Source organism: Cicer arietinum, chromosome 1 (genome assembly GCF_000331145.2).
Source record: "Cicer arietinum cultivar CDC Frontier isolate Library 1 chromosome 1, Cicar.CDCFrontier_v2.0, whole genome shotgun sequence".
Lineage (NCBI taxonomy): Eukaryota > Viridiplantae > Streptophyta > Magnoliopsida > Fabales > Fabaceae > Cicer > Cicer arietinum.
The window spans coordinates 31,217,409-31,244,396 of record NC_021160.2 but is presented as its reverse complement, the minus strand read 5'-3'; the positions used below and the strand labels follow the sequence as shown (position 1 = coordinate 31,244,396).

At 34.0% G+C, this 26,988-nt stretch overlaps 1 protein-coding gene across 1 annotated transcript; it reads right to left on the bottom strand.

Moving 5' to 3' along the window:
- Positions 1-220: 220 nt before the first annotated feature.
- LOC101507132 (nuclear pore complex protein NUP1) lies at positions 221-14,573 on the bottom strand. The gene is made up of 8 exons (XM_004488358.4): positions 14,074-14,573; positions 11,246-11,304; positions 10,490-10,656; positions 8,645-8,858; positions 4,158-4,463; positions 3,994-4,071; positions 1,218-1,889; positions 221-835 (listed from the first exon to the last, which is right to left on the bottom strand). Exons 1-8 carry the CDS (start codon positions 14,336-14,338, stop codon positions 386-388), a joined length of 2,211 nt encoding a protein of 736 aa, XP_004488415.1. The 5' UTR covers positions 14,339-14,573; the 3' UTR covers positions 221-385.
- Positions 14,574-26,988: the final 12,415 nt, after the last annotated feature.

The window sequence follows — 26,988 nt, the reverse complement described above, 5'->3', positions numbered from 1 at the left end:
TTAAAAAGACAGAATTAGAAAGTATTCTTAGTTAACATATCATATCTTGTCGATTCATCAAATACTCCATTAAAACATGATAACTTATTCGTATATCTCTTAATCTATCCTTCAAACTGCCCTTACAGTTTTCTAGAGGGATAGGGGTGAAAAGAAATTCTCTTCATATCCATGTAGTTTTGAAAGAAAATCGACAACTGGAATAAGGACCATAGACACATTTTCTGCACCAAAACGATTTTCTTTTTCCTCATTTAAACTTGAAAACGAAAGGAAGGCTAAAGTTCACAATCTGCTCATTGCTTATTAAAAGGTCTAAATAAATACAACGAAAGGGAAAAAATAGATGGGACAATTTTATGGAACCTCACTTGTCCGTTTTTGCTCAACAGTTGACAGCAGTTTCTCCAAATGAAAACGACAGTCTTGCCTTATCAGTTGAACCAAAGTTAAATTTTATGACTCCAGCATCATTATGAACTGTATTGCTTGTGGAAGGAAAGGAAAACACTACAGCTGGATTGGACTTTTTAATACCAAAACTGTATGACAATTGAGTACAGTTTTCTTCTAATTGGTGCTGATTACCAATAGAGAATAATAATGGCATGATGGATGGTGTTGGTGGTTCAGAGAATACAGAAGAGGGTGCTGTAACAGGGAATGAAAATCCCAAGCTGTTATCAGATGCTAAGGTCCATTTTGATTCAGGCTTCTTGATGGAAATAGGAGGTAAAACTGGTTTACTAGCAGCATTAATAGCGACAGTCTTCTTTTCTTGATTTACTACTACACAAGGATACTGACCACCACTTGGGAGAGCCATCAAAACATCCTGCACACAATGAAATACCATGCCATAAATATATGTATTGTGATAGTAATAAAATATTTAAAAAACCAATTTAAATATTTTTTTTCATCCCTTATATATCTGGTTTTTAAAATTCATTGAATCAAAAGGAATAAACCAAATTCAAATACAAATTCTGCTTGATTAGAAAAAAAGTTCCAAATTAGCAGAATCTGAAGGAATACAAATTCTGCTTGATACGAATCAGAATCTGTTGACTTTACTTGATATGCACTTATCTTCAATACATTTTTTTCAAACAGACTAACAATTGATTTTGGTTTCGGCTACTGCCTTGCAACACAAATTTAGAAGGACAAAACTACATTTAAAAACTTTAATGGTCATAAAATAAATAGAATACCTCGTCAGTAGACTTCCTTGGAAACATTTGAGAACTAACAAAATTTTGTGTAGTCCTTGCATCATTAGCAAGCCTGGGGATGCTGCTGTAAATCTTTAAGTCACATGCCAAAGTCCCTTCTTTTTTTATGTCAACAGACTTATCAGTACCCTCCCTAGGCTGAATATCAACATTGCAGTTCCCTTCATCTTCTTTCCTTAGAATAGAATTGCTTCCACCAAGTCCGACATATTTACAAGGGCCAACGTCTAGTAGTTTAACCGAGCCATTATCTTCATTTGAAAAGATAGTACTTGTATTAATGGAAGATTCAGGATTCTGCCATTTAGTTGCAAGCTTCAGCTCAGCAGATTTCTCCTTAGGAGTGGGAATGTTTCTATCAATATGCTCTAAGATCGTCTTAGCCATCAAACTAGTATGCATGTGTACGGTTCGAACACCCCCCTCAAAGCCCAGTGGCTTACGAGTGCGGCTCATCCCACCAGGATCCATACTTGTTGCAACAGTAGAATTTGAACATTCAATTAAACTGGAATTATCTCTCTGCGAAGCATTTAATGATGTATAAGCTGGTCTCCGCGAAGTCAATTGTACTCCAACCTTGTGCCTGCTTCGACGAATAGGTCCAATAGATTCATATCCAGTTTCCGATGCACCAACTTCCAATTTGTCCTTGGTTTATCATAATTATATTAGTAACCAATTACCAGCAGAAGGGAAAAAGCAATCAACCAATTTGACAAACAAAATAAAACATCGAAACTAAAGGAATAAACCAAATTCAAATACAAGATAATTAAATATAGAAAGAAAAATAGTTCAAATGATTGTAATGACAAAACATGAGATGAACTTGATTAGAAAAGTTAAAATATTTTGACAAAACTTGCCCGAATAAGAAAAAGTACACGAAATCCCACTTTCATAACGATCATACTTTTAAGGTTTTAGATTCCCTTTACTTAGAGATATGAAATAGTTTCGAATTTCAGTATCAGAATATATCTTAAACACCTTTAATTTAAAGTTCATAGGCAATAACCAAATAATTAGTGAAGAAATCAATGCCTTTACAAACAATATGATGCCAAATAATACTTCATTGTCTCCATTTCCCCCACACAACTTTAAATGTTAAAGAGTCAAAGCAGCAAATTTTACAGTTTTTAATCTTAAAATCAAAAGTTTGGTAGCAAATTATGTTTTAAAATATGACATCAAAACCAAAAAGGAATCTTCTAAAATCATTTATATTTTAAATAAATGTCTGTCAATATATCATATATCTACAATCTCTTAACTAGTAACATAAGCAAAAGTCAAAGCAGCAAATTTTCCAGTTTTTATTCGTAAAATCAAAAGTTCGGAAGCAAATTATGTTTTAAAATATGACATCAAACCAAAAAGGAATCTTTAAAATCATTTATATTTGAAATAAATGTCTGTCAATATATCATATATCTACAATCTCTTAACTAGTAACATAAGCAAAAGTCAAAGCAGCAAATTTTCCAGTTTTTATTCGTAAAATCAAAAGTTCGGAAGCAAATTATGTTTTAAAATATGACATCAAACCAAAAAGGAATCTTTAAAATCATTTATATTTGAAATAAATGTCTGTCAATATATCATATATCTACAATCTCTTAACTAGTAACATAAGCAAAAGTCAAAAGATAAAGCAAGATGATAGGAATACCATAGACCATGAAAGGATAAATGTTCAACCAACTTTAACTTATATTCTAAAGTCAAAATACATCTTGTGGTCGTTTAAGTTTCACCAAAGTACCATTTTGATCCTTTAAGTTTTTTCAAAGTACCAGTTTGATCCTTTAAGTTTTTTTTTTGAAACACTAAGTCATTTAAGTCATAAAACGTGTACACTATTACCCTCTTTAACACATTCTATAACAATAATGCGCATGTGGCCATTACAGATCTGATGTTGCAAATTCAAATAGTCTTTTAATGATAAAAAATTTTATTTTTAAATAAATTTATATTAAAAAATTTCTTAAAGAACCCTAAGATTAAATCTATTCATCATCATCTTTCAAAAACTTCAACTTAAATCCAGAAATTTCAGCCCAAATTTATTGAAACCCTTATTCCATATATGCTCAATAACCGGTCGTTTGCTCCAAACCCCTTTTAGCCAGAGATTCAAGTGAAAAATCTTTGGAGGGTCTTCCCCTTCCACTGAATTCAGCCATTGTAATTCAAACATGAATTTCAAAAGTAAAACTTACCTATCACTTTTCATCAACTTCGCAAGTTGTGGAGAATACTCCTTATGAGCATAATGGGGTGTCCCCGCCACAGTGATTTAAGGGGTTTTAGCGATTAGTAAATCTTGGAATGAGGGATTTCAGTCAATCTGAATTAAAAAATTTGGGTTTAGGTTGAAGTTTCTAGAAGATGATGATGAAGATCAACAAGGGAAAAAGAATAAGATCTTAGGGTTCGAGAAATTTTTTAATAAAAAGTTAATTTAAACATATTATTTTCATTAAAGACCATTTAAATTTGCCACATCAGATCCGTAACGTGTGTATTTTTGTAATGGAATGTGTTAAAAGGGTAACGGTATACACATTTTACGACTGAAAGGACCTAAACGATCAAATTGGTACTATGGTGAAACTTAAAAGATCACGGGATGTATTTTGACTATTCTAAACAATAACCAATTAGACTGTCACATAAAATTTCAAAATCAGCAGTTTACAGGTTGAATCAAATACAATCACAAAAACAAATCATTGAAAGATACCTTCAGATACAGCGGTGTGTGTGACTGACGGAGTGGAGTTGATGAAATGTGGCTGTAACTGCCTTGGGTATGAATCAACTGGAGATAAAGAAAAAGATAATGATACAATTTTAGATACAAGTTGAGGTATTAAAGTACAAGACAAGCTGCCTATAAAAACAAACCTTGGACTTAGTCTTCGTTAATAGAGTTCTGGAATAAGGAGTCCGGGCATGATTAAGAAGTCCATATTTGCTTCCCTGACTTAGCGGCGTTGCGTAAGCATCCTGCACGACAGCACCTGGCCAGCATGTTGGTGACTTTTTTGATGGTGATGGATCGTATGATTTTATTGCAGCTTCATCACTATGGAGCATTGTGCTTTCAACATTTCGAATCAAGTTCTTAGAACTGGGGCCTGCTTCGGATGATCGGAAATCCATATATGCTCTGGCAATCTCAATTGGTGAAGCACCAATATTATCTTGAACCTGGAGAGTTGTTAATTTGACTATTATACAAATAATTAACTTTCAATGAAGACATTTTTACAATTCAAATACATCCTAATATAATACAACTTTCAGGTATTGTCAAAGTCAATATTTTAATTTTGATTAATGTCAAACTCAATCTTTCTTTCTTAAGAAAGAACTTATTTGAGTCTGAATGTTTCACTGTCTATTTAAACAGAATTGTGTAAACAAATTTTACAATTCACTATCAGGATATAGCGCAAGTGATTGATGTTAAGTGCTGGCAACATTGTGCAGTGTATCCATATTTAGGATTACGCCACCTGGATCCCACAAATAGGAAGTTTGATGAACTTGCTGCCACCAAATGAACTGCATCTGCTGCAGCTTTATATCTCTGCCTTCACCAACAACTTCCCTAACATAAGCATCAAGCCATCCTCGCCACGATGCCTTAGGCACCAATGACTGAAACATGGTTTCAGTTGATGAAACATTGAGACCAAAATCATCTAAAACTTCTTCCAAACAGCTTTTTACCATTGGACCGTTACAACAGGGTCCTTTTTCGGCTGCTACTTTTGGTAGCTTCATTATAAGACATGCTGAATAAATCTCCATGGAAAGTCCCAAAGCCATGCTCTTATTCACAATGATGGAAAATTGAAACCCGTAGCTCATGATTACACCTGTAGTGTTTCTCAAACATGGGGAAGTTCACAACATCGTCTTCATTTTCTATATGATTAATCTTATCTCACCCCGTTGCCACTTAACGAAACTTCTTTAAGAGGAAAGCATGCCCTTCTTTAGCAAGGTCATGATGCTAGCGTTTTCCCAGTGGGCTTCCAATGTTTGTTTTAAAGGCATCAATTGAGAGGCTCGTAGCCACACAACTGCCATCAATTTTCGTCAAAAACTGTCTCTAGTTGGATGCCTTGGAAAATGACTTGTTTTGCAAAATACGTGTCTCTCCTCTATTTCCCTTGCCTGTATCGACTCTTTGATTATACCTACACTTGGTGCTTTTGTGAATCGACAACCCTGTGTTTGTCACTGGTGGACATGCAACCGCTATCTTGGGTTGTGGGAGTATCGCCACAAGTGGACCAACATCTGGGGGCTTCGACAGACTTGATTTTATTTGTTCCATCCCTTCTTGCATTTTGACATCTTGTTCATTGGCTCCTCTGTCTTGTTCTTATTTTGGGGGTTTCTCCTCTTTTGAATCTTTTCCTTTGTTGAACTTTGTTTTTGCCACTAACTCTTCTTACCCAGGATCTTGAAGATAAACTCTTGAAATATTTAGTTTGTTATTATTATTGATTCTATCTCTATTAAGAATGATTCTATTCTGTTTTAGTTTCCTTATATCACTCTGTAAATTAAGGAGTTGACTTGATGTACTTACTCCTATAAAATGAACCTTTCTTTCATCAAAATAATATACTTGTGTTTCTTCAATATTCTCTACATAGAATCGTGAGCCTAGATTAGGGTTTTACTGTAAAGCTTTTCGCAACCTGTTTTCCAACCTGACCCAATGACGCTTCCCAACAATTGGCGGCAGGCCCTTATCAGTTCATCAGTCAATTCACCTATGACTGGAAATAATTCTACCTGCACCGTAAACAAACCAAACCGGCGACAGCATACCCGATGGAGGCCTTGGCCGTGTTAGTGGGGAATATAAATGAAACATTATTAATTGAAAACAAGGCAAGAGTATTACAAGAGAATCTCTCCTGTAACCCGAGCAAGCTCCTCAAAGGAATTTGGAATTCCCTCTGCCCAAGCCTAAGCCGAAAATAACAAACAAAATAACTCCTCCATTTCCCTTCTCACAAACCCCATATACCTTCCCCACTCCTCGTGTGTTTCCACTGTCTTCCTCTAACCAACTAGCCAGCTCACCTCTCACTATCCTTCGGCTTTTCTCTTCATGGGTTCTATCAATACCACCCTCTTATAAACAACCTTGTCCTCAAGGTTGGATGTGGCTTCTATTGCCACTCTTGCATCTGGGAGGAACAATAATTTGTTAGAGAACCAAATAAGAAGTAACTTATATAGGAGCTGAAGTGGACAACAATTGCAACAATATACTAAAGGACCAAATGTCATTTTCTATTTGCCAATTGTAACTCCTTTATTTAGAGACTTGAACTTGGCTCATTAGTTCATGAAATAACGTCAACTTGCTAACTTGCAATGGTCCTGTAAGTGTCCTACTTTGTGTATCTAACATCATTTTGCCTTCCCCAAATTTTTCATCTATCATATACAAAATTAAACAGTTGTATAACGTTGGGAAATTTCTCCAGCAATATTGATAATCAATAACTGCCATAGGAATATTGGACTTCCCTGGGTCCCATTGTCGAATCAAAACTGAGACATTCCAAGATATCATGTTGAAGGTAAACTCATAGTCTCCATCCCTTCCATATACCCCTAATATTGCCTTCAAAAAGCACGGTCATCTGGCTTTGTCATGGACTGAACCAAGACCCCACGAATAGCCCAAGAAAGGTGGCCATATTTCATATTAATTTCAACCAAGGCAGTTACATGAAAACAATTTAATGTATCACATATATTGAATACTGGAAAAAGAGTAAACTCAGGTAGACTGTAGTCTGGTGGTTCTGGTGAAGACAGATCTTGCAGCTCAAGCGGAGGTTATGGATCAACCCTAGCCTTGCTTCCCTTTTCTTCTTTCCATACTTGATCCTGTCTGAATCAGTTCTTCTGATGGTTGCAAATCGACCAACCCTCGCAAAACTTTCATCTCTGCCAATAGCAATTGCTTCATATCTTCCATACGCGATTCCACCTGTGCCAATCTGAACTCAATGGCATCAAAGGCTTCTTCCTCATCTTTGAAAACTAGAATCTCCATTTCTGACGTTAATAGCTCTCCTTCGAGCTTCCGATAGGTCGGATCAGTTGCTCAGATCCAGAAAATTAAGTAAAATATATAAATTGTATTATTAATCGAAAACAAGGAACGAAGTATTGTAAGAGGATCTCTCTTGTAACCCCCAGAGCAAGCTCCTACAAGGAATTTGGAATTCCCTCTGCCCAAGCCTAAGCCAAAAATAACAAACAAACTAACTTCTCCATTTCCCTTCTCACAGACCCTCCCACTCCACGTGTGTTTCCACTCTCTTCCTCTAACCAACTAGCTAACTACATCTTTATCCATTGGGCTTTTCTCTTCATGGGTTCTCTCGTGTTCCTAGGCAATTAGCATCACGATTTCAATCGAGAAAAACTGGAGCAGAAGGATCGGACTCACAAGATGAGAACATTCTTATCGTCATAGCAGGATGTTCTTATTGACAAGTGTTCCTGCAAGTGAATTGGAGAACATGACCGCAGCAGAGGAGGAAGTAGCTTTTCAGAGAGAAAGTCACCAAAGATTGTGATTGAGAGGAGTAGTATGAATAATGATGTAGGAATTGTGTTATATGGTGGTGGTGGAATGGCGGGAGGTTGATTTTCCAAAGAAGCCATAATAGGTAGGGTTCAAAGCTAAGCTTCGAAGCACCATATTGAAATTTAGATAGAAACTGAACAATCTTATTCTCATTAATCTGGAAAACGATATCTAACTACAACGAAACTCTTTTCAGCTATATATAGGAGTGTGATACATGTGCCAAATTGATCAGAATGGTGACATGTAACTTACTGAAGAAGTTCAATAAGTTACTATTACATAACTTCTAGAGTTCACATAACTAAATAACCGAGTTAATATACTCTTTATTAGCACCCATAATGTACCATATACATATACACAAGCGGTATGAATACAGCTTAAATTTTAGAGTATCGATGCTTCATAGTTTTAATTTTTCTAATTTTAACCCTTTAGTTCCGAGGGAATGAGGCCCTAGTAATCCAGAGTTCAACTAGGAGGTAAGTAAAGTCAGGTCAAGAATTGTTCCAGTCAGAATTCGAACTGGGGCTCATAGATTAACATGGATTAAACACAATAGAGTATTGATATTCAATATGATTCAGATCATTCCCTTTCCTCTCTCCTGCCTTTTGTTCAACCCTAATATGGAAATCTAATACATTGTGGACACAAGTCAGCTCTAAACAGATAACACGTATTGGCAAATAATTTATAAATAATCTATTGGTATATGTTAACGGTTCAAACAAGTAGATGCAATGCTCACTTTTGACAGACAAAAAGGTGTTGAGCTTCCCCATATAGCTCCATTTGATTCTTCATTCCTACGTTCATTGGAAACCTGAGGAACGTTGTGTGTTGCTACTAGCCCCTCATCAGCTTGCCTAAAAGTCAAATTTGTAGGTTCCTTTCCTTCTTCAACATCAGAGACATCGATTGCCCTTGAATTTAAAACCTCCACTATATGATTGAATTCATCTCTACATAAGAAGATTAAAGATTAAAGATATTTAAAAATGGTATAACAGTAGAAAGAAAACAAGAAATGGTTTTCTTCACAAGATTATGTTTTGAAAGGAAAGAAGGGTAATTTTCCTTTTTTTTAAAAATACTCTTATTTAGAAATATTTTAAAACGGAACAAATAAAAGGTTGGAATGTAAGTGTAACCCTTCAATTCACCCTTATTCATTTTTATACAGTTTTAAAACACTCAATAATAAATTAAAAACTTAAACCTTTTTCCCCTCTATCATAAGCACTCCACCCAAACATACCCTAAAGAAAATAGTAAATGCTAAGAGGTTTTCTAACAACATGAGCATACAGCTCCAGCAATCGACAAAACTTGGTTTAGTTATATCTTGATCCTTCATAGTTAAATGTGTCAACATAGAGTGTTCGCATCTGCAACTCATTAACTCTTGAGTCAGCACAAGTGTTGGTGTGTAATGATCAAAACGGATATTTGATGTTTTAATATATATCTAATACTACCCTTTAAATTTCTCTGTCAAACTATACATTTAGTTTTGATACATGTATCTATACACATCTAAACCATAGAATTCAAGTTGGGTGGTTGAAATGGAGGAGTTTCTCTGGTGTTCTATGTGATAAAAAAGTACCGCTCAAACTGAAGGGGAAATTTTGTCGGACAGCCGTAAGAGCAAAGATGTTGTATGAAATAGAGTGTTGGGCGGTAAAAACCAACATGAGGATAAAATAAGTGTGATAAAGATGAGAATGTTGTGTTAGATGTGTGGAAAGACTAGACGAAATAGGATTAGGAATGACAACATTAGAGAGAGTTGGGGTAGCACATATCATAGAAAATATGGTGAAAAACCAGATTAGGTAGTTTGTGTATATAGAGAGGAGAACTGTAGATTATGTAGTAAGGAGAGTAGATCAAATGGGGGTAGAAAAATTGCTAAAGACAGAGGAAGACCTAGAAAAATTATAGGAGAAACTAGTAAGAAAGACCTAGATATTAATGAGCTAGAAAAATATATGATATATGATAGACTGCGGTGGCGATATTTGATCTATGTAGCCAACCCTACTTAGTGTGATAAGGCTTGGTTGTTAAATCTACACAACAAATTAGTTACAAATTTGAACTTGAATCATTGGGGCTACAAGGCTCAGTAGTAGCTTTTATAATACTGTTATTTTGTTAAGCTTTTATAATACTTTTATTTTGTTAAGCCAATGGTCAGGTAGGCTTGGCCCAAAAATTTCAAGCACCAAATATGAGAGACATGTTTGAAAATATCATAAACTATGCAAGTAATATCCAAATCAGACTATTTTGTATTCTAAGACATCCACATCCACGTGAGGATAAAAAGAAGATAGATGATGATAAAACTTCTGAATTCGACACCAAAGCAACCAATGTTGGAAAGAAACATTAGGATAACAACAAGGGTTGATCTCAATAAAACTTGGATTTCAAAATTACAGGGCCCTTGCATAAGCTTGAAGCCATATGGAATGAATAATCTGATCTACATCTTGAACAACTTAAATAATAAAATTAGTATATGAGCCACTCAACAATGTGGAGAAAAAAACTACTACAATTATTATAAATTTAATTCATGTACCTAGTGAATTTTTTCCCTTTCACCAGTCGCTCAATATCAGAAAGCTTATTATTCTCATGTGGCTCTCCCTTTTCATCTTGTCTGGGAAGAACAGAGTCAAAACTGCTGTTTGGTTTACTGCTACCATCACCAGTATTTGCAATTTTAGACAATTCAGATGCTGTGAGCTGCAAAGAAATAAAGCATATATTCAGATATAGGAAAAGAATCAAATTCAACAGCAAGAATTGAGACATGAAATACAAAAAGAGTGAGATAAATAAAAAAATAAAAGAGATAAAGTTATTCATTGTAATAGATAGGCAGAGATTCAAACAAACAAATGTAAACTTTAGGATGAAGAAAATGAGGAACACGGCTGAAAGGGCTAGTCACAAAAGCATATGAGGTGAATATGCAGATAAATTTTAATTAATCACATTCTCCCATGATATTGATGGATAAGGCCATATATCATTAAAAAATTGAAAAATGGAGAGTTAAAAATGCATTCAATTGAGTTTAGAACTGCTTAGAAGAATAATTTCTGAATATAATTACTCGCATTTGTACAGAGGTGATTTACATTGTATACCATAGTTATCAATCCTGAATAGCAGCACCAGTGGCCAATCCAAAAAATGCTGATAGAATAGAAATGACAGAAATAGGGTAATGATAGGCTGATTCTATGTTGTAAGTAATCACAAGTCACAGCTGTAGCATACTAGCACTAACATTATACACTAATACAGAAGAAGCAAAAACATTTCTCACATGTAAATTGCTTTTGAGTAGATTATCTTCATTGTTCTGTTCTCCAGTTCGCCATTTACCTGTTGCCAATAAATATAATGATCAGGAATATGAGAGTATCACAGTTTTCAAGATTAATCAGTTAAGTATATTATACAGGTGACCAATATTGATAATGGGCTACGTGTTTAACTCCCAAATTAAAAGGACTAATTGTGTCTATAAATTTGACGTGTATCAAACACCAGATGGGTTTTACACTGACTGCATGATAAAGTACAAATTTAGACATAATGCAGAATGATACGCTCAGGAAATAGAACAGTAAGTAGCTTCAGAGGAATAGGAGAAAATGTCTCTTTTAAGATATCATTTCTTGAAAGTTTCTTCAAGCCAAAATATGTCAGTGCATTGAAAGCCACAAAATCCATGCCACCTCATCATTACACCCATTTCGAAACAAACGCCAAAGAACTTTCGTACATATTTAAAACTATTAGTTCACATTGAATAAGATTGTCATTACGTTTGCTCATCAATTAATCTCTAATTAGCAAACTGCAGGCCATCCATGAGCAATACACGGTACAGACAGTACCAAAATTAATGCACCTACATGTAAGACTAAATACTAATGTAGAGAAAAAATGGGTACCTTTAGCAAAGTTTACCCTAAATAAAAAGTTTGAGAGCCATTCTCTTCAATCTAAACAATAGCTCCTATCAACCATCTGATAAATGTCCTTTGCCTTAAATACATTCCTTAAATAAAGAATAATTTATAACCCAGCAGTGCATTTACATTTTCTTGCTATCTCTGAGCAAACACTGTCTCTCTCCCCATATAAGCTCTCGTAGTCCTGTATACGAAGACATGACATATGCTCATGTTATGCACATTAATTGGGTCTACATAGAGACTTAATTAAAATGAATAGTTGCTTTGCCATTTTAAAATGATATTTTAATTTCCTCCACAAGTGCAATATAAGCATCCCTAGATTGGTAACTCAATGGATAAATGGTTCATCAATCTCACAGATTCTCAGTCTCAACTTGGAACTAGGCTATTAGGAGGAGGCCAGAGCAGAAAATAAAGGAGAATTACAAGTTGGTTGTGTCAGTTAGATTCTGTTACACTAGTTAGTTGTAGGAGTTTGTTTTTGTGTTTGCTATAAATAGTTAATCGTAGAATAACGAAAGTGGTTATTCTCTTTCTTGTAATCCCTGGCTAGAGAATCCAATGTGACAGATATCTTACCTCTGTTTGCAATTTTTATCATTTTGAGTGATTTACATTACTGTTCTAGGAAAAAATTTCTTACTCACAGAAAGGATCCTAACAAACACATCTTTTGCAGAATGAACTCGAGTTAAAAATGTACATCTACATGGAGACTTAGAGGTGGTATATGTGATGATTCCATCAAGACGTGACTACATTAATGGAAGGAATAAGGTGTGCAAAATAAGGAAGGCGGTATATAGTAGTCACCTCGTACTTGGTTTGAGAGGTACACTCAGCCTTTGGTATCCCCAGGTACAGAAAGAACGGAGGTGGATATAAAATAAAACATTCTCAGAAAGGCAATTTCAAACTTCTTATGGTCTATGTAGATGATATAACTATTGTAGGTACATGGTACTAAAACGAATAATAAAAATAAAACTTTATATTAGTGATATATAAAGGTTACCAATAAGGTTTTTCATGTTACATTCTAAAATTTAAATGAGCCACAAATCCACACTTTTCTAAGATGCAAAACTTAAACATTTTGCTCTTAACTCTGCCTCTTAATCTTAATTGATCCATACCCAGAAAGATATATGAAACCTATGTCCTCTTTAACAACTTTCAACCACAATATACTCTTTCAAAGAATTTTAGATGGTCAAACAAAAATAATTCTTCTACCTAAAATACAATTATTGGATTTCGCTTTTCCAAACATGCTTCACAGCTGAACAAGATAATAGATATTCATCACCACCTCTAGAAATTTTAATAGTTCGCCAACATGAAGTCATCAAGATTAAGAATAGTGTAGTAAGAATGTATCTCCATGATGTATTTGAATAGACGGAAAGAATGGCACTCCAATAATCCATTATAATTTATACCTCATCCTCAGTGCCCAGTCATAAGCTACTATATGTTTTTATCGAGATCTTACAAATAATTTGTTAGATAGTGTATGAATCATCTAATCCAGCATCAAACACAAATGAAATATTCAAATGTCTTGGAGTAGATTAGCAACTTGTGAGTTGTGACACTAAAAAATTTAACCCAGCAATCCTTAAGTTGAAATCAATAGAAAGATCATCATCAAATCTTTTAATTATCCCATTAAACCCATAGTTAAAATCAAACACCAATTATTTAGCACAAGTATACACTGCCACTATTAAATTATGACCTCAAAATTCAAATTCTATCATTTAGCATCAATTAATTCTTCCTGCTAGATGAGAGACATGTAGATGCGCCTTATCCTAGTAACCATAGCTACTTAACACTTTCCCTCACATATGCAACACATGTTAGGCAAAACTAATTCTATCATTAATCTTTTTTTGGTGATCAATTCAATCACTCACATTGTTTAATTATTTCTTCTAATCACTATAACGAGTATGACCATGCTCGCAATCGCAATAATGATAATTCATTGATCTAGGTTACACTGTTAACAAAAGAAATAAGTAATATTTAAACGAACTTAACCAATAATGCACAATCATTTATGTTTTCAAGAACCGGTATTTGAATTTGCGTCTGGAGAATAACAGAAACTGAACAAAAACGCGAAAAATTGAGGGCTAAATAGAAAATGGAAATTAACCTTGATCTTCAGTGGAAGTGGGAGGGTTAGCGATAGCAGAGTCGGAATCCGCAGTGGAGAAGAATGAAGGAAGAAAACGAGTGGCTCCGCCAGCTATGAGGCGGCAGGCAGGATCGACTAGCTTCGAAATCCACCTGCGGCTAGCAGTAGACGGCGGACGGGCGTAAGGGCTAGCTGGTGGCTTTCTCGGCGGTGGTTTTCTAAGTTTGCCGCCGGCGCCTCTTTCCTCCAGCGCCACTGCTGTGATTTGGTCGGTGTTGTCCATGAAATCGAGTCGGAATTATCACTTAACTGAGGGAACAGCCGACAGCGGAAAAGTTAAAAAAGAATAACAAGATGAAGGCAAAAACAATGGCACCACGGGCACCCGGCCACTTCAAAAGTCCTTTTTTTGTTTTTTTACATGGCCCACTTCCAAAGTCGACTAGCCGCGGATGATATATTAATCGGATATTTTTTTTTAATAAATAACTTATTTTTGTTGAAATAACTTATGGTGACCTAGATGTTGGGTGTTTAGATAAATATACGCGGGATGAGTGAGATATCTTTTTCTCAAAGGTTTTAATTTTTATATAGGGCTCCAACTTAGGGTTTTAGGGTGTCATAAATTAGGTAACCATTCCTATTTTTATAGGTCTTTTTGTTTTGATTTTTTTCATTACTTCTTTAACTTTCATGTGAGTTATTCGAGACTTTTCTTTGACTTTTGACTCTGTTTCGAGTTTGAATCAAGAATTCAAGTCTTGCAGAATGGACTTCGATCTTCTTGGCCCAAACTCAAATTTTATAATGGTCCATAACCTCAAAGCGTTAAATGTAAACAGCAAAATAACTAAAATTGGTTCCAAGCCCTCTGATTAGGAAACAAAGTATGTTTAATCCTAAAATTGATCATATACCCTTAAGGTCAAACGTGATGAATCATGTTTTTGCACCCCAAAATGTTTTCATGATTATTTTGTCATTTCGAAGGATGTCATTTTATCTGACGTAAGTATTGGGATGAAGTCCGATTGTGATGTTAATAATCATATTAATGTCAAGTAATAATAAGACGCAAAATATCATGATCTTTCAGTGATTTGAATTGAAGAGATGCATATTGATTGTGGTTATTCTAACTAATTATGACTTCAAAAATTCTTATGGTTTTCCATTGTCTTTAAATATCAAGAATCCTTTATGATTTTTCTCGTCGTCCTTCGCATTAATACCTTATCATTTCCGCCCTAGAGAGAGCTTGTAGTTATAAGGTATTTCTCTTCTTCTTTTAGTTTATGCATTTCGTTTCATACAATCACCATTTATTAGGTAGTGAGGATGAAGAGGTTGTGAGACCTCTTGTTTGTTCCCTCCTTCTCGATGGCGTTTTGGTGTTTGCTTGAAATTATGTGAAGATTAATTAAGATCAGTATTTTAAGGATCATTTAGGATTTTCTTCTTCGAGTGAGAGTAACAGTGATAGCGACACATTTGTTTTATCTTTCTCAAGGTTCCAAGGTGGTGTCAACAAGGTATGTGTATTCATGTGTATTTGAGCTTTTCAAGTTAAAAATTCCTTTCACAAAATTCGAGTGTGACATTTTACACACTCTAAATGTGGTTCCCTCACAACTTCATCCAAATAGTTGTGGTTTCATAAGGTCTTTTCAAATAATGTGCAAGGGTTTAAATATACACACCATAACTAGACTTTTCTTTTCTTTCCATACCACTAAGGAGATTAAAAAAGGAAACTGGATTTCATGGAGTGGTATTATCAATCATGGAATCCTAACCTCTTACTCTTCTTCTTACAAAGGCTCTAAAAAGAAGTTCTTAAGAGTTTGTGGGAGTGATTTGAGTCCCAAGATGCTCATATACATAGATGGCAGGTATAGGTTTCCTTGGTATTGAAGGAGTGATCATGTATCTATTAAGGGTGTTGATCGACATAAACTTAGTTCAATAGAGAAGGAAAAAGTAGAATTATTGGAATAATTTGTTCCTATTAGTTTAAAGGATCTTACAGATGCCAAGTTTGATGACCAAGGACTCGAGCGTCTATTAAGTAAGTATATTTTTCTTGTATGTTTCTTTTGTGTGTATTCTCCTTTTTAACCAATATCTTATATATTTTTGGAAGGATGTCTTTGATGAAAGAACACAAGTTTAAGGAAGATCTAAGAAGGACCGTTGAGAAGAAATCCTCTAGCTCTCAACAACCCCGCTCTGTTTTAATTATACATTCCAAACACAATCATACAAAAGAGGTCGAGGAAAGCATAAAAATTGAATGTTTCACAACATACTAGTTCTTGTTCTGTCGTCACCGCTTATGGTCTAAAGAATGGCATTTTTAGGAAAAGTTATGGGGATTAAATTTAAGAGGGTCCAATATTTGAAGAAGAAGCATAGACAAAACTTGAATTTAACTAAAGAGAAATTGAGAAATGTTGAGGGACAAATCAAGGTAGGCCTGGAAGGTTTATTCGTTGTTGAAGCCAAAAGATTGAAGAAGGTGGTGGAGGATGAGAAAACAACTTTTAAGACTCGCGAATTTTAATTGATCGAAAGATGAAAAAAAATGGGGGAGACTTTGAAAGAGAAGGATCAAGCTCAGGATAATTTCAAGAGTGAGATTGGCATTCAATATCTGGTTGGTTTGACAAAGCTCCTTAGCATGTGGAAATTCTATTTTCCAACTTAGATGTTTTTTAGCTTGATATTTTCAAGGTTGTTAAGAACAGGAAATTGGTTTTGATTTCATCTCCTGACGAGGCATACTTTGTTGATCCGTCCTTTAACCTCCCTGAACCAGACACTTCAAAAGAGGTTCCAGATTAATCTATTTATATATTTTGGAAATGTTTAGTTTGTATTATAAAACCATGGTCCTTTTTTGTGTATTAAAAATTACTATGATCGTTAATCTTGACAATTGTGAAGCGCTACTTTTTTGAAATTTAATTTATTGTGTTTCTTTTAACTCTTCTTTATTCTTATTTTATCAGAATGAGATCTATTTAGTTCATACCATAATAGTTAATTTTTCGTCTCCTACAGAGATGCAAGATGTTAATTTCAGTAATAACAATAGTATTGTGAAATTTTGAAACATTGGGTTCATGTTAACCTAATATATGAGAATATACGATTTGAACAAGAAATATTTGTCAATCTAAGGTATGATGATCTTTGAATTTATATGATACATGGAGAAGATTGGCCAAAGTAAAATGTTTCCCAACTGAAATAACAACTATGTAGTTGTCATAACTGTTAATAATCAAGTTTGTAGGTTTGGTAAGTCAATTCACAAGGCTGTGTGTCGATTTACACGAGTCTTGAAAATCAGTTTTTCAATCCTACAATAGTGTGAGTCGATTCACCCCTATGTAAGTTGACTCAAAAACCTTTTACATTTTTTGTGGTGAGTCAACTCACTTGTCCTAGAGTCAATTAACACCTACAGAGTTTCTCAAGTAAAAAGTCACTTAGATAATGTTTTTGATGTATTTCATGCTATAACCAAGATGGTTTGAAGAACAACTCTTTATCTTGTTTGATGATAACAAAAGGTATTTTGTAAGAACAACTTAATGCATTAATGTTTTAATTAAGTGTGTGGTTTCAATATCAAGTGTTTGTGTAAGATATTAGGATATATCCTCTTATTATCATATTTATGCAAATGAACACCAAGACTTCACTTCTATGCTCTACATTTCTAAGTCTGGTGATATACGCCTCTAATAAGGCTCTGATTCGGTTGCCTCTAAAGATACAAGCAAATGTTTGACTTAATTGTCTCTGGAGATGCAAGCAAGCGTCTAACTGAGTAGCCTCTGATGACAATATCAAGTGTCTGACTAAGCTTCCTTTGATGACTACATCAAGCATTTGATTCGTCTTCCTCTGAAGAAAGTCAACACCTCTAATAACGTAAATGCCTCTTCAAAAAGTCAACACCCAATCAATGTTGTGATAAAGTCAACACATATGGATAAATTCATCACTAGTCAACATTTTGATAAAGTAAATGGCTATGAAAAAGTCAACGCTCTGATGAGAGTAAATGATCAAATGACAATTAATCCTCTGAAAAGACAAGTTGTGCACATCCTATGATAATCATCCATAATCTGCATATTCTTATGGTCTATATGACAATGCTCTAATTATCTTATCCTCTAATCTTGTACCCTCAACTTTTTCTTATTTCATTCAAATTATGAGGAGTGATTTTCTAGGATTCAGTTCTAAGATCAACAGATAAATTTATCTTTAATGGTTCAATTGCTAAAACTCATGAAGATACAAGTTGTATTTTTGAAAGAAAGTACACAGGCCTTACCTTTAATGACATAGACCTTACTGTGAAGAACTCTATAAAAGAATATGTTTCCTTACTTGAATAGATATAACATCACACAACAATTTTATAACATCTAGAGGAATCGTTTGAGATCTTATGCCCAGACCAGACGAAAAGAAGGCCATTTGAACTAAGTGGGTATATAGGAATAAGTTGAACGAGAAAGGAGAAGTTATATGGAACAAAGTTTGACTTGTAGCTCAAGGTTACAGTCAGAAGGAAGGTATAGATTATATCGAGATATTTGCCACATTGGTAAGGTTAGAAGTAATTCTCATTTTATTATCTTTTGTGGCATAAATAGTATCACCTTAGATCAAATGGATGTGAAAAGGGCATTTTTAAATGGTTATATAAATAAATAAATGTATGTTAAACAACCTCCATGTTTTGAAAATACTGAGTTTCCATCTCATGTTTTTAAACTTCAAAAAAATTCTTGTATGGTCTAAAACAAGCATCAAGAGTTTGATATGATCGACTAAACAATTTTTTGCTTGAAAATGATTTTGAAATAGGACAAGTAAACACCACTCTATTTAAAAAAATCATCTAAAAATAACCTTCTCATACTTCAAATTTATGTAGATAATATTATCGTTGGCTCAACTAACAGGAAGCTTTGTCAAGATTTTGTTATGTTGATGCAACATAAATTCCATATAAGTATGACGGGGGAACTAAAGTTTTTTTGTAGGAATTGAGATCCAACAAAATCAAAATCATGTGTTGGTTCATCATATCAAGTACACTAAATAACTTCTCAAGAAGTTCAAGATTGATGAATGCAAGCTCATGAGTACTCCGGTGAATCCAACTTGTTGTATTGACAAAGATGAATAAGCCAAACGGGTTGACCAAAAAACTTACAGAGGAATGATTGGGTCACACCTTTACTTAACTACTTCCAAACATGGCATTTTATTTAGCGTGCTTGTGTGTGCTAGGTTTTAGTTTAACCCAAAATGAATCCCACTTAACATTTGTTAAGAGGATCTTTACATACCTGAAAGGAACTACTAATCTTGGCCTATTTTAAAAGCAATCCTGTAAGTACAGGTTAGTCGGATTTTCTGCGATGCAGACTATGTAGGAGATAAGCTTGAAAGGAAAAACACCAATAGAAACTGCACGTTTCTCCTAGATTGTTAGGGGCGAGAAGGTCGTGAGGTAGCATCCCCGGTAGAGGTAATGACCAGGGTGTTACATAAAAAGGCGTTTTTCTTTTTTGTAACATCCCGACCATTACCGTTACTGGAAGTACTACCTCACAATCTTCTCGTTCCCCTATCCACCCAGTGGAAATAGCGAGTTTTCGCCTTCCGTGGGATTCGAGCCCGGTACCTAAGAGATAAGTACTGCCTCCACACAATCCCAATACCAATTGAGCTCAATTGGTAGTGGGACTGTGTGGAGGCGGTACTTATCCCCCAGGTACCAGACTCACTATTTCCATTGGGTGGTTAGGGGGGTGAGAAGGTTGTGAGGTAGCATCGCCGATAACAGTAATGGTCGAGATGTTACAATCATAAACTCTATGAAAGTAAAATTCCAACTTTTTATGATAACACTTCTTCAATTTGTTTAACTAAAAATCCTATTTTACATTCCAGATAAAAACATATAGAAATCAAATATCAGTTTATAAGAGATTTTGTCCAAAAGGGAATCTTAGATATAAAACTTGTTGACTTTAATCATCAGTGAGCAAGTATTTTTACAAAACCCCTAGTTGATGACTGGTTCAACTTTATTAAAGAAAATATGAACATTGTTTCCATATTTGAATGACAATTTGATCTGTATATGCCTCTGATAGAATATAATTTGCAAGTTAAATATATATGTTTTGCTCTAGTCAATTGATATACTCTACAGTTTGTGTAAGTTTGTCTAGTAATAATCTGACATGAAACTATTCACTATTTTTTAAAAACAAACCCTCAAATACTCTGATTTAAGACTTTCAAAAAGGGGGAGAATGTTTGTTTTTGAAAAAAGTCAAAATATTACTCAACTCTCTTATTTTTAAATATGCTTAGAGTTAGGGGGAGTTTTGTGAATTCTACTTTATTTTTTACTATTGAATTGTTCACAAATGTTTTATCATCATAAAAAACAGGAAGATTGTTAGAACCAAAATGGTTTGAAGAATAATTCTTTATCTTATTTTGATGATAACCAAATGTATTTTGTGGGAACAATTTAATGCACTAATGTTTTAATTAAGTGGGCAATTCCTAGATCAAGTGTTTGTGTAAGATAGTATGTTATATCCTCTGGTTATTGCCACTAGAGATGCAATCAAGTGTTTTATTGGTCTACCTTTAAAGAAAGTCAACGCCTATGGATAAAATCAACGAACAGTCTACATTTATATAAAGTCAATAGTTTAGATAAAGTCAACACCTATGAAGAAAGTCAACGACCAATCAACATTCTAATAAACTCAACGATTTTGATAAAGTCAACGACTCTGAAGAAGTCAATGCTTATCTTATGGAAGTTATTCCTCGAAGAAGACAAGTTGTGTGTACCCTTTGATAATCATCCATAATCTACATGTTTTGATGGTATGTAAGTCAATTTGCTAATTATCTTATCCTATAATCCTACATCCTCGACTTCTTTTAATTTCACTCAAGTTACGATGAGAGATTTATGGGATTCAGCTCTGAGCTCAAATGATAAATTTATTTTCAACGGTTCAATTGGTGAAACCCATGAAAATACATGTTGTATTTCTAAAAGAAAGTATACATGCCTTACCCTTAGGGACATAACCCTTATCCTGAAGAGCTCTATAAAAGGACATGTTTTCTTACTTGAATAGACATAACATCACAAAACACTTTCATTACAACTACACATAACACAACAAGAAACACACACAACTTTGTATCATTAAAATTTTATCTAAATGTTGAGGAACAAAATCTTAAAATGTTACATTGTAATCAACCTCTAGTGAGAGAGATTTTTTAGAAAAACCCAAACTCATTTGTTTGTAACCTAGTTAGACATTGGTTGTTTTTCCTCAACGGTTTGTAGGTGCAAACTGGATGTTGAGAAGACTTAACTGGTTGAGGTTAACTATTGTAATTCAGTTTGAATTATTGGAGAAAAGTGTTTTGGGTGAAGGGACTAGACGTAGCTATCGGTTTGATGATGAATTAATATAAATTTATGTGTGATTTACTTCTTTCCTTTGTTTATTCATTATGAGCTTTTAATTACCAAATTTATTAAAGAAATTTTTAAAACTGTACAACACAAGATTTCTTGTGTTTTTCAAACTTTATTTCAAAGTGTGCTAATACAATATGAACATGCCATAAAATTTATGCATGCAACAAAGTTTAATGAATGCTAAAACATTTTTTCATGAAATCTTTTCCATTCAAATGGAAACAGAAAGAGATGGACAATCAACAAAGGTATACACACCATCTAATCTTGACGAAACTTATTTTGGCATCACTCAAAACCTATGCCAAAACTAACTAGAAGACCCTTTCAGTTACAATTTTGATTTTCATTGTAGAGATAATAATTTGAAAGTTTGGGGGAGATGTTGGCTTACCGTAGTGTCCCCTCTCCTTTTATAGAAGGAAATGACTACTATTATTGTGAATGTGGATGATGGCATCATTTAATGCCTAAATAAGGATTGGTTGAAGTTGTTTGCCTAGTTCAAATTTTAAAGTTGTTTATCACGTCAAGATTCATATCAAATTTTGAACCTGTTAGGGCAAAACTTTTTATGAGTCTTGTGTAGTTATTGAGCCATGGCAAAGGGAGAATACATGACAACTTCCTCTACATTAGAGCAAAGGAAAACTGCCAAAAGCATCATTCAACAGAAAAAAAATGATACCAAATTTCATGATCATCAACATTTGAAAAACCTAGTGAACTGCACTAGACTAAGTTTTTTCTCAATGAAAGGACAAAAGTTCACATTGATGAAAGACATGGACATGAATTTGGTGAAGAAATTGATGAATTTGTTTTTGTTGTTTTTTGATGGAATTTCCAAGATACATATATGTCAAAGCTCCATAGTTGGATGGAATTTCATTTGGATTCCAAATATCAGTTTCTTGTGATATTAAGACAATATTCAACCATAGTTATAGAATTCGTATTTGCCCTCCTATATTTCTCATAGACTTGGCTCTTCGATTTATGATGGTGATTTGCATGTCATCATAAAAATTAGCCAAAATGTTGACTTAAGACAGGTTTCCTATCCTCTCTAAAAAAAGTAGCCATGACGAGAAAAGTCTTGTCAACATTAAAAGATATATTGTAGAAAGTGTGACAAGATGGATAGAAAATGAGGAAAGTTGTATGCTTTTGGAATGTTTCAATGAAAGGGGTAAAGCTGGTGGAAGCTTTGTTGAAAGGAAATGGTTGATAAATTCATCAGCAAGCCTAAGACCAGTAACGACAATAATAATAAAGAAAATATGACCCATCATTCCATATGGGAAATGAAAGTTGTTGGTTGTTATGCTCCAAAACAATAAAGTAGCAGCAATTATAGTTATCTCAATCTTTAAAGGGTTATGAGATAGTTAGATTCAATTGAAAATCCCAATTCAAAGGGAATATTTGGTTGGCTCTACCCTATTTAGCAATTCTACATAACCTTTCGAAGTAGAAATTGGAAGAACTCTCTGTAAGAATTGTTGGAAACCAAGAAAGTTCTAGGTTTAGGTGTTAGAAAACAAAGAACGTTTTCTGTATTCATATGTTGTTATCCAAGTTTAGTGTTAGTTGTATGTAATAACTAACTAATTACTCAATTAGTTGATTAGGTAGTTAGAGGACATTTAGAATAAACCATGTATAAAATACCACAATTCATTCATTTATTAAGCAAGTCCTACAACATATATCTCATCCAATATTTCATCATTCTTGAACTTGAAATAATAGCTTAAATGCTAACAATTGGTATCCAAAGCGAGGTTTTCAATCCCAGAGTCATAAACACTAGTGAAGTGTAAGGATCAAACACGAGTGAAGTGAGAATGGGTTCAAGTGCAAAATAATAGAAATTTTCCAACCCATATGCCACATTTTGATGGAAAGGATTGGGATAAATGGAGAGTGTTGATTTAAGCATTGTTTGGGTTTCAAGAAGTGTTGGAAATCATAGGAAAATGTTTTGAAGATCTGAGAGCCAACCCAATAGAGGAGTAGAGGTTGGATTTTAAAGAAAACAAGAAGAAAGGTTGCAAGGCCACCTTCATTCTTCATCAATGCCTTGACACATCCCACTTTGACAAAATTTCTGATGCAAGAAGTGCAAAAAAAGCTTGGGACATTCTTGAGAAGTGTTATTCTAAAGGAACCAAGATCAAGAAAGTGAAGTTGCAGACCCTACAAAGATAATTCGAATTGCTGTAGATGGAGGAGCAAGATAAAGTGTCTGATCGGATTTCAAGATTGAGGAGTATCACAAATCAGATGGCTAGATGCGGTAAGAAGCTTACTGAACAGAAACTATGTGAAAAGATATTCAGACCTTTGCATCCCAGGTGCGGTTATGTTGTGTGTGAAATTGAGGAATCTAAAGACATTTCCACATTGATTCTTGAAGAGTTGTAGGGAACTTTAGACGCAAGAGAGTTGAGAATGGATGAAAGGAGTGAGAGTAATTATGGGAATTAGGCATTGGTAGCATATACCAACAAGAAAGGTGACCAGTTAAAGAAATGGAAGAAGAATAAATTCAAGAAACCTAATGACGAGTCTGAATCTTCATTAGAAGAGGGCAATGCAAGTGGTAAATCTAAAGGAAGATCAAAGAACTTTGACAAGAAAAGGTGCAATGTTACAATTGTGATAAGTTTGGATACTTTGCTAATGAATGATGGGATGGTAAAGGAGGGAAATAGAAGAAGAAATAAGAAGATTAAGCATGTGGTGCTCAAGAATGTTCTTCTTCTGACTCAGATACAGTTTTGTTGATGGCTATCACAAACTGAGAACATTCTCCATTTTCAGACACAGTTTTGTTGATTGGCTACCACAAACGAAGAATGTTTTCTGTTTTCAGACAATTTTGAGACATGTTTTGATTCAAACAAAGCAGGATATGAGCAGTCTGAACTGAAGGAGTCTTGTAATTCTGTTGAGCAAGACCAAGATATGGAGTTTGTTGTATTTGAATAGGCTTCTAATGAGGCTGCTGATTCGGCTGAGGCTGGGATACAAGAGTTTAGGATGGAGATTGAAGAAAAATTCTCTTTAATTGAAAAGCTGAAGAATGAGGTTAGTCATTGTAGAGAATCAGAATCAAATGCTTTGGAAATAGTTGGAAAATGTCAAATGAAATTAGAAGCTGCAAATAAGAGAGTGGAATCACTTCAGTTAGAAGGCGCAAACGTTTTAGAAGCTTATCAGTCCTTAGCCTTAGAATTGGAACAATCAAAGACTCAAGTAAAATCATTGGAGGAACATGTGAGAAAAGTTGAGGCTAATTTAGTTAGTGTAGATAACAAGAATGCACTGGAAGTTATAGAAAGTGATTAGATAAACCTGTAAAATGTCGAGCTTGTCTCAGTTAAAGCTGAAGTAGTGCAGTTAAAATCTACATTGGATTTTGCCGAGGTAAGATATCAGGATAAGTATATCCAAAGCACATTAGAGATTAGAAATACTTTTAAACAATTGGAACAACCGAGCAGCCCACTAGTGAAGAAGTTAGAAGAGAAAAGTGTAGTAGTTGTACATTAAGTGAAGTGCAAGCTTTATGTGAAGTCAAGTGCTAGTAAAGTTGAAAAGGAAAGAATTCCAGTAGAGGAAGTGTTTGAGCAACTGAAATGTTCAAGAGAAAGATTAACATCAGAGGAAGGATCAAATCATCTTCAATTATTTGGACCAAACAAGTTAGAAGAGAAAAAAGAGAGCAAATTTTTGAAGTTCTTAGAGGTTATGTGGAACCCTTTATCATGGGTTATGAAAGTTGTTGCATTAATGGAAATTGCTTTAGATAATGATAGTGAAAGACCTCTTGATTGGCATGATTTTAATGGTATTATTGCTCTTTTGGTTATTAATTCAACAATCAGGTTCATTGAAGAAAACGATGCTGGTAATTCTGGGTTTAGGTCTACCATTCATGATTCTGTTGATAGGGATGATGAGAAAGTGTCGGAATTGGTTCCTATTGTCGAGGTTGATGGTTTAGGTTCTTATGAAGTTGTCCCGAATGATATGGTGTTGAAGAAGTATAAGAAGGATTTGAAAGATAATGCTGACAAAGTGAAAGAGGCAAAAAGGAAGAAACTTAAATTAAGGGAAAGTGTTGGAAACCACGAACGTTCTTGGTTTAGGGGTTAGAAAACGGAGAACGTACTTCGTATTCATATGTTGTAATTTATGTGTAGTGTTAGTTGTATGTAATAACTAACTAACTACTCAATTAGTTAGTTAGGTAGTTAGAGGACAATTAGAATAAACCATAACTAACTAATTACTCAATTAGTTAGGTAGTTAGAGAACAATTAGAATAAACCATGTATAAATATCACAATTCATTCAATAAACAAGTCCTACAACATATATCTCATCCAATATTTCATCATTCTTGCACTTGAAATAATAGCTTGAACACTAACAAGAATAATTTAAAAATAATTAAATTGATTATGATTACTTGTGTGAAAGGTTACAAATATCCATGAAATGGTGCAAATAAGTTTTATAAATATTAGTAATTAGATTAAAGTTACTAACTAATTACAAAAGGATTCTATCTCTACCATAGAGTTTCTTTATTAAATTACCGTCAAGAATTGATCATGAGAAAGAAAGAACGAGATAGAAATATATTATGATTTAGAGGATTATTGTATTTACTCTTTATTGTCATACCATCATGGAAGAAGTTGTGTCATTTATTATATCTTTATGTGAGAATCATAAATTCCAAGATCCTTATAATTAATGTGTTAGTTTTCTTCAATGTAAACCTTTATGTTAAAATTATAATTGATGTATGTGGTAACAAAGCATTAGGTTGTAGAATTATGTGATTCTATGTAAATATTAATTTTTCCCCGAAATTATTAAGAAACCTAATTTTATGTTTGGGAGTTTATGTGTTCCCTCACATAATTCATAGTATGGGTGCTAAAATTTATGTTTTTTTTATGATATAATTGAAAGTTTATTGTTATAAAACATTTCTAGACCACTCAAAGGTTGCACAAGTATTGATATAACTATTGGAATGAATATTGGTATACTATATGTGCATTATTAGTTTTATTTATATATCCAAAGATCATGAATATTTCTAATTAATGCATATGTCATGCCAAATAAATGTTTAATTAATAGCATCATTATGTTTGGTTTTGTGTATTGATAGATCTCTCAAAGGAGAACATTATTATACATAGAATGATTGTTCCTTAAATTTGAATCGTATGTTCTTTATAACTCCGCAATAATGTTAAATATGTGACCATTTACAAATAACATTAAGTCAAAACTTCCTAAAACTACAAGTGCAAACAAAACACATGGTGTGTAAA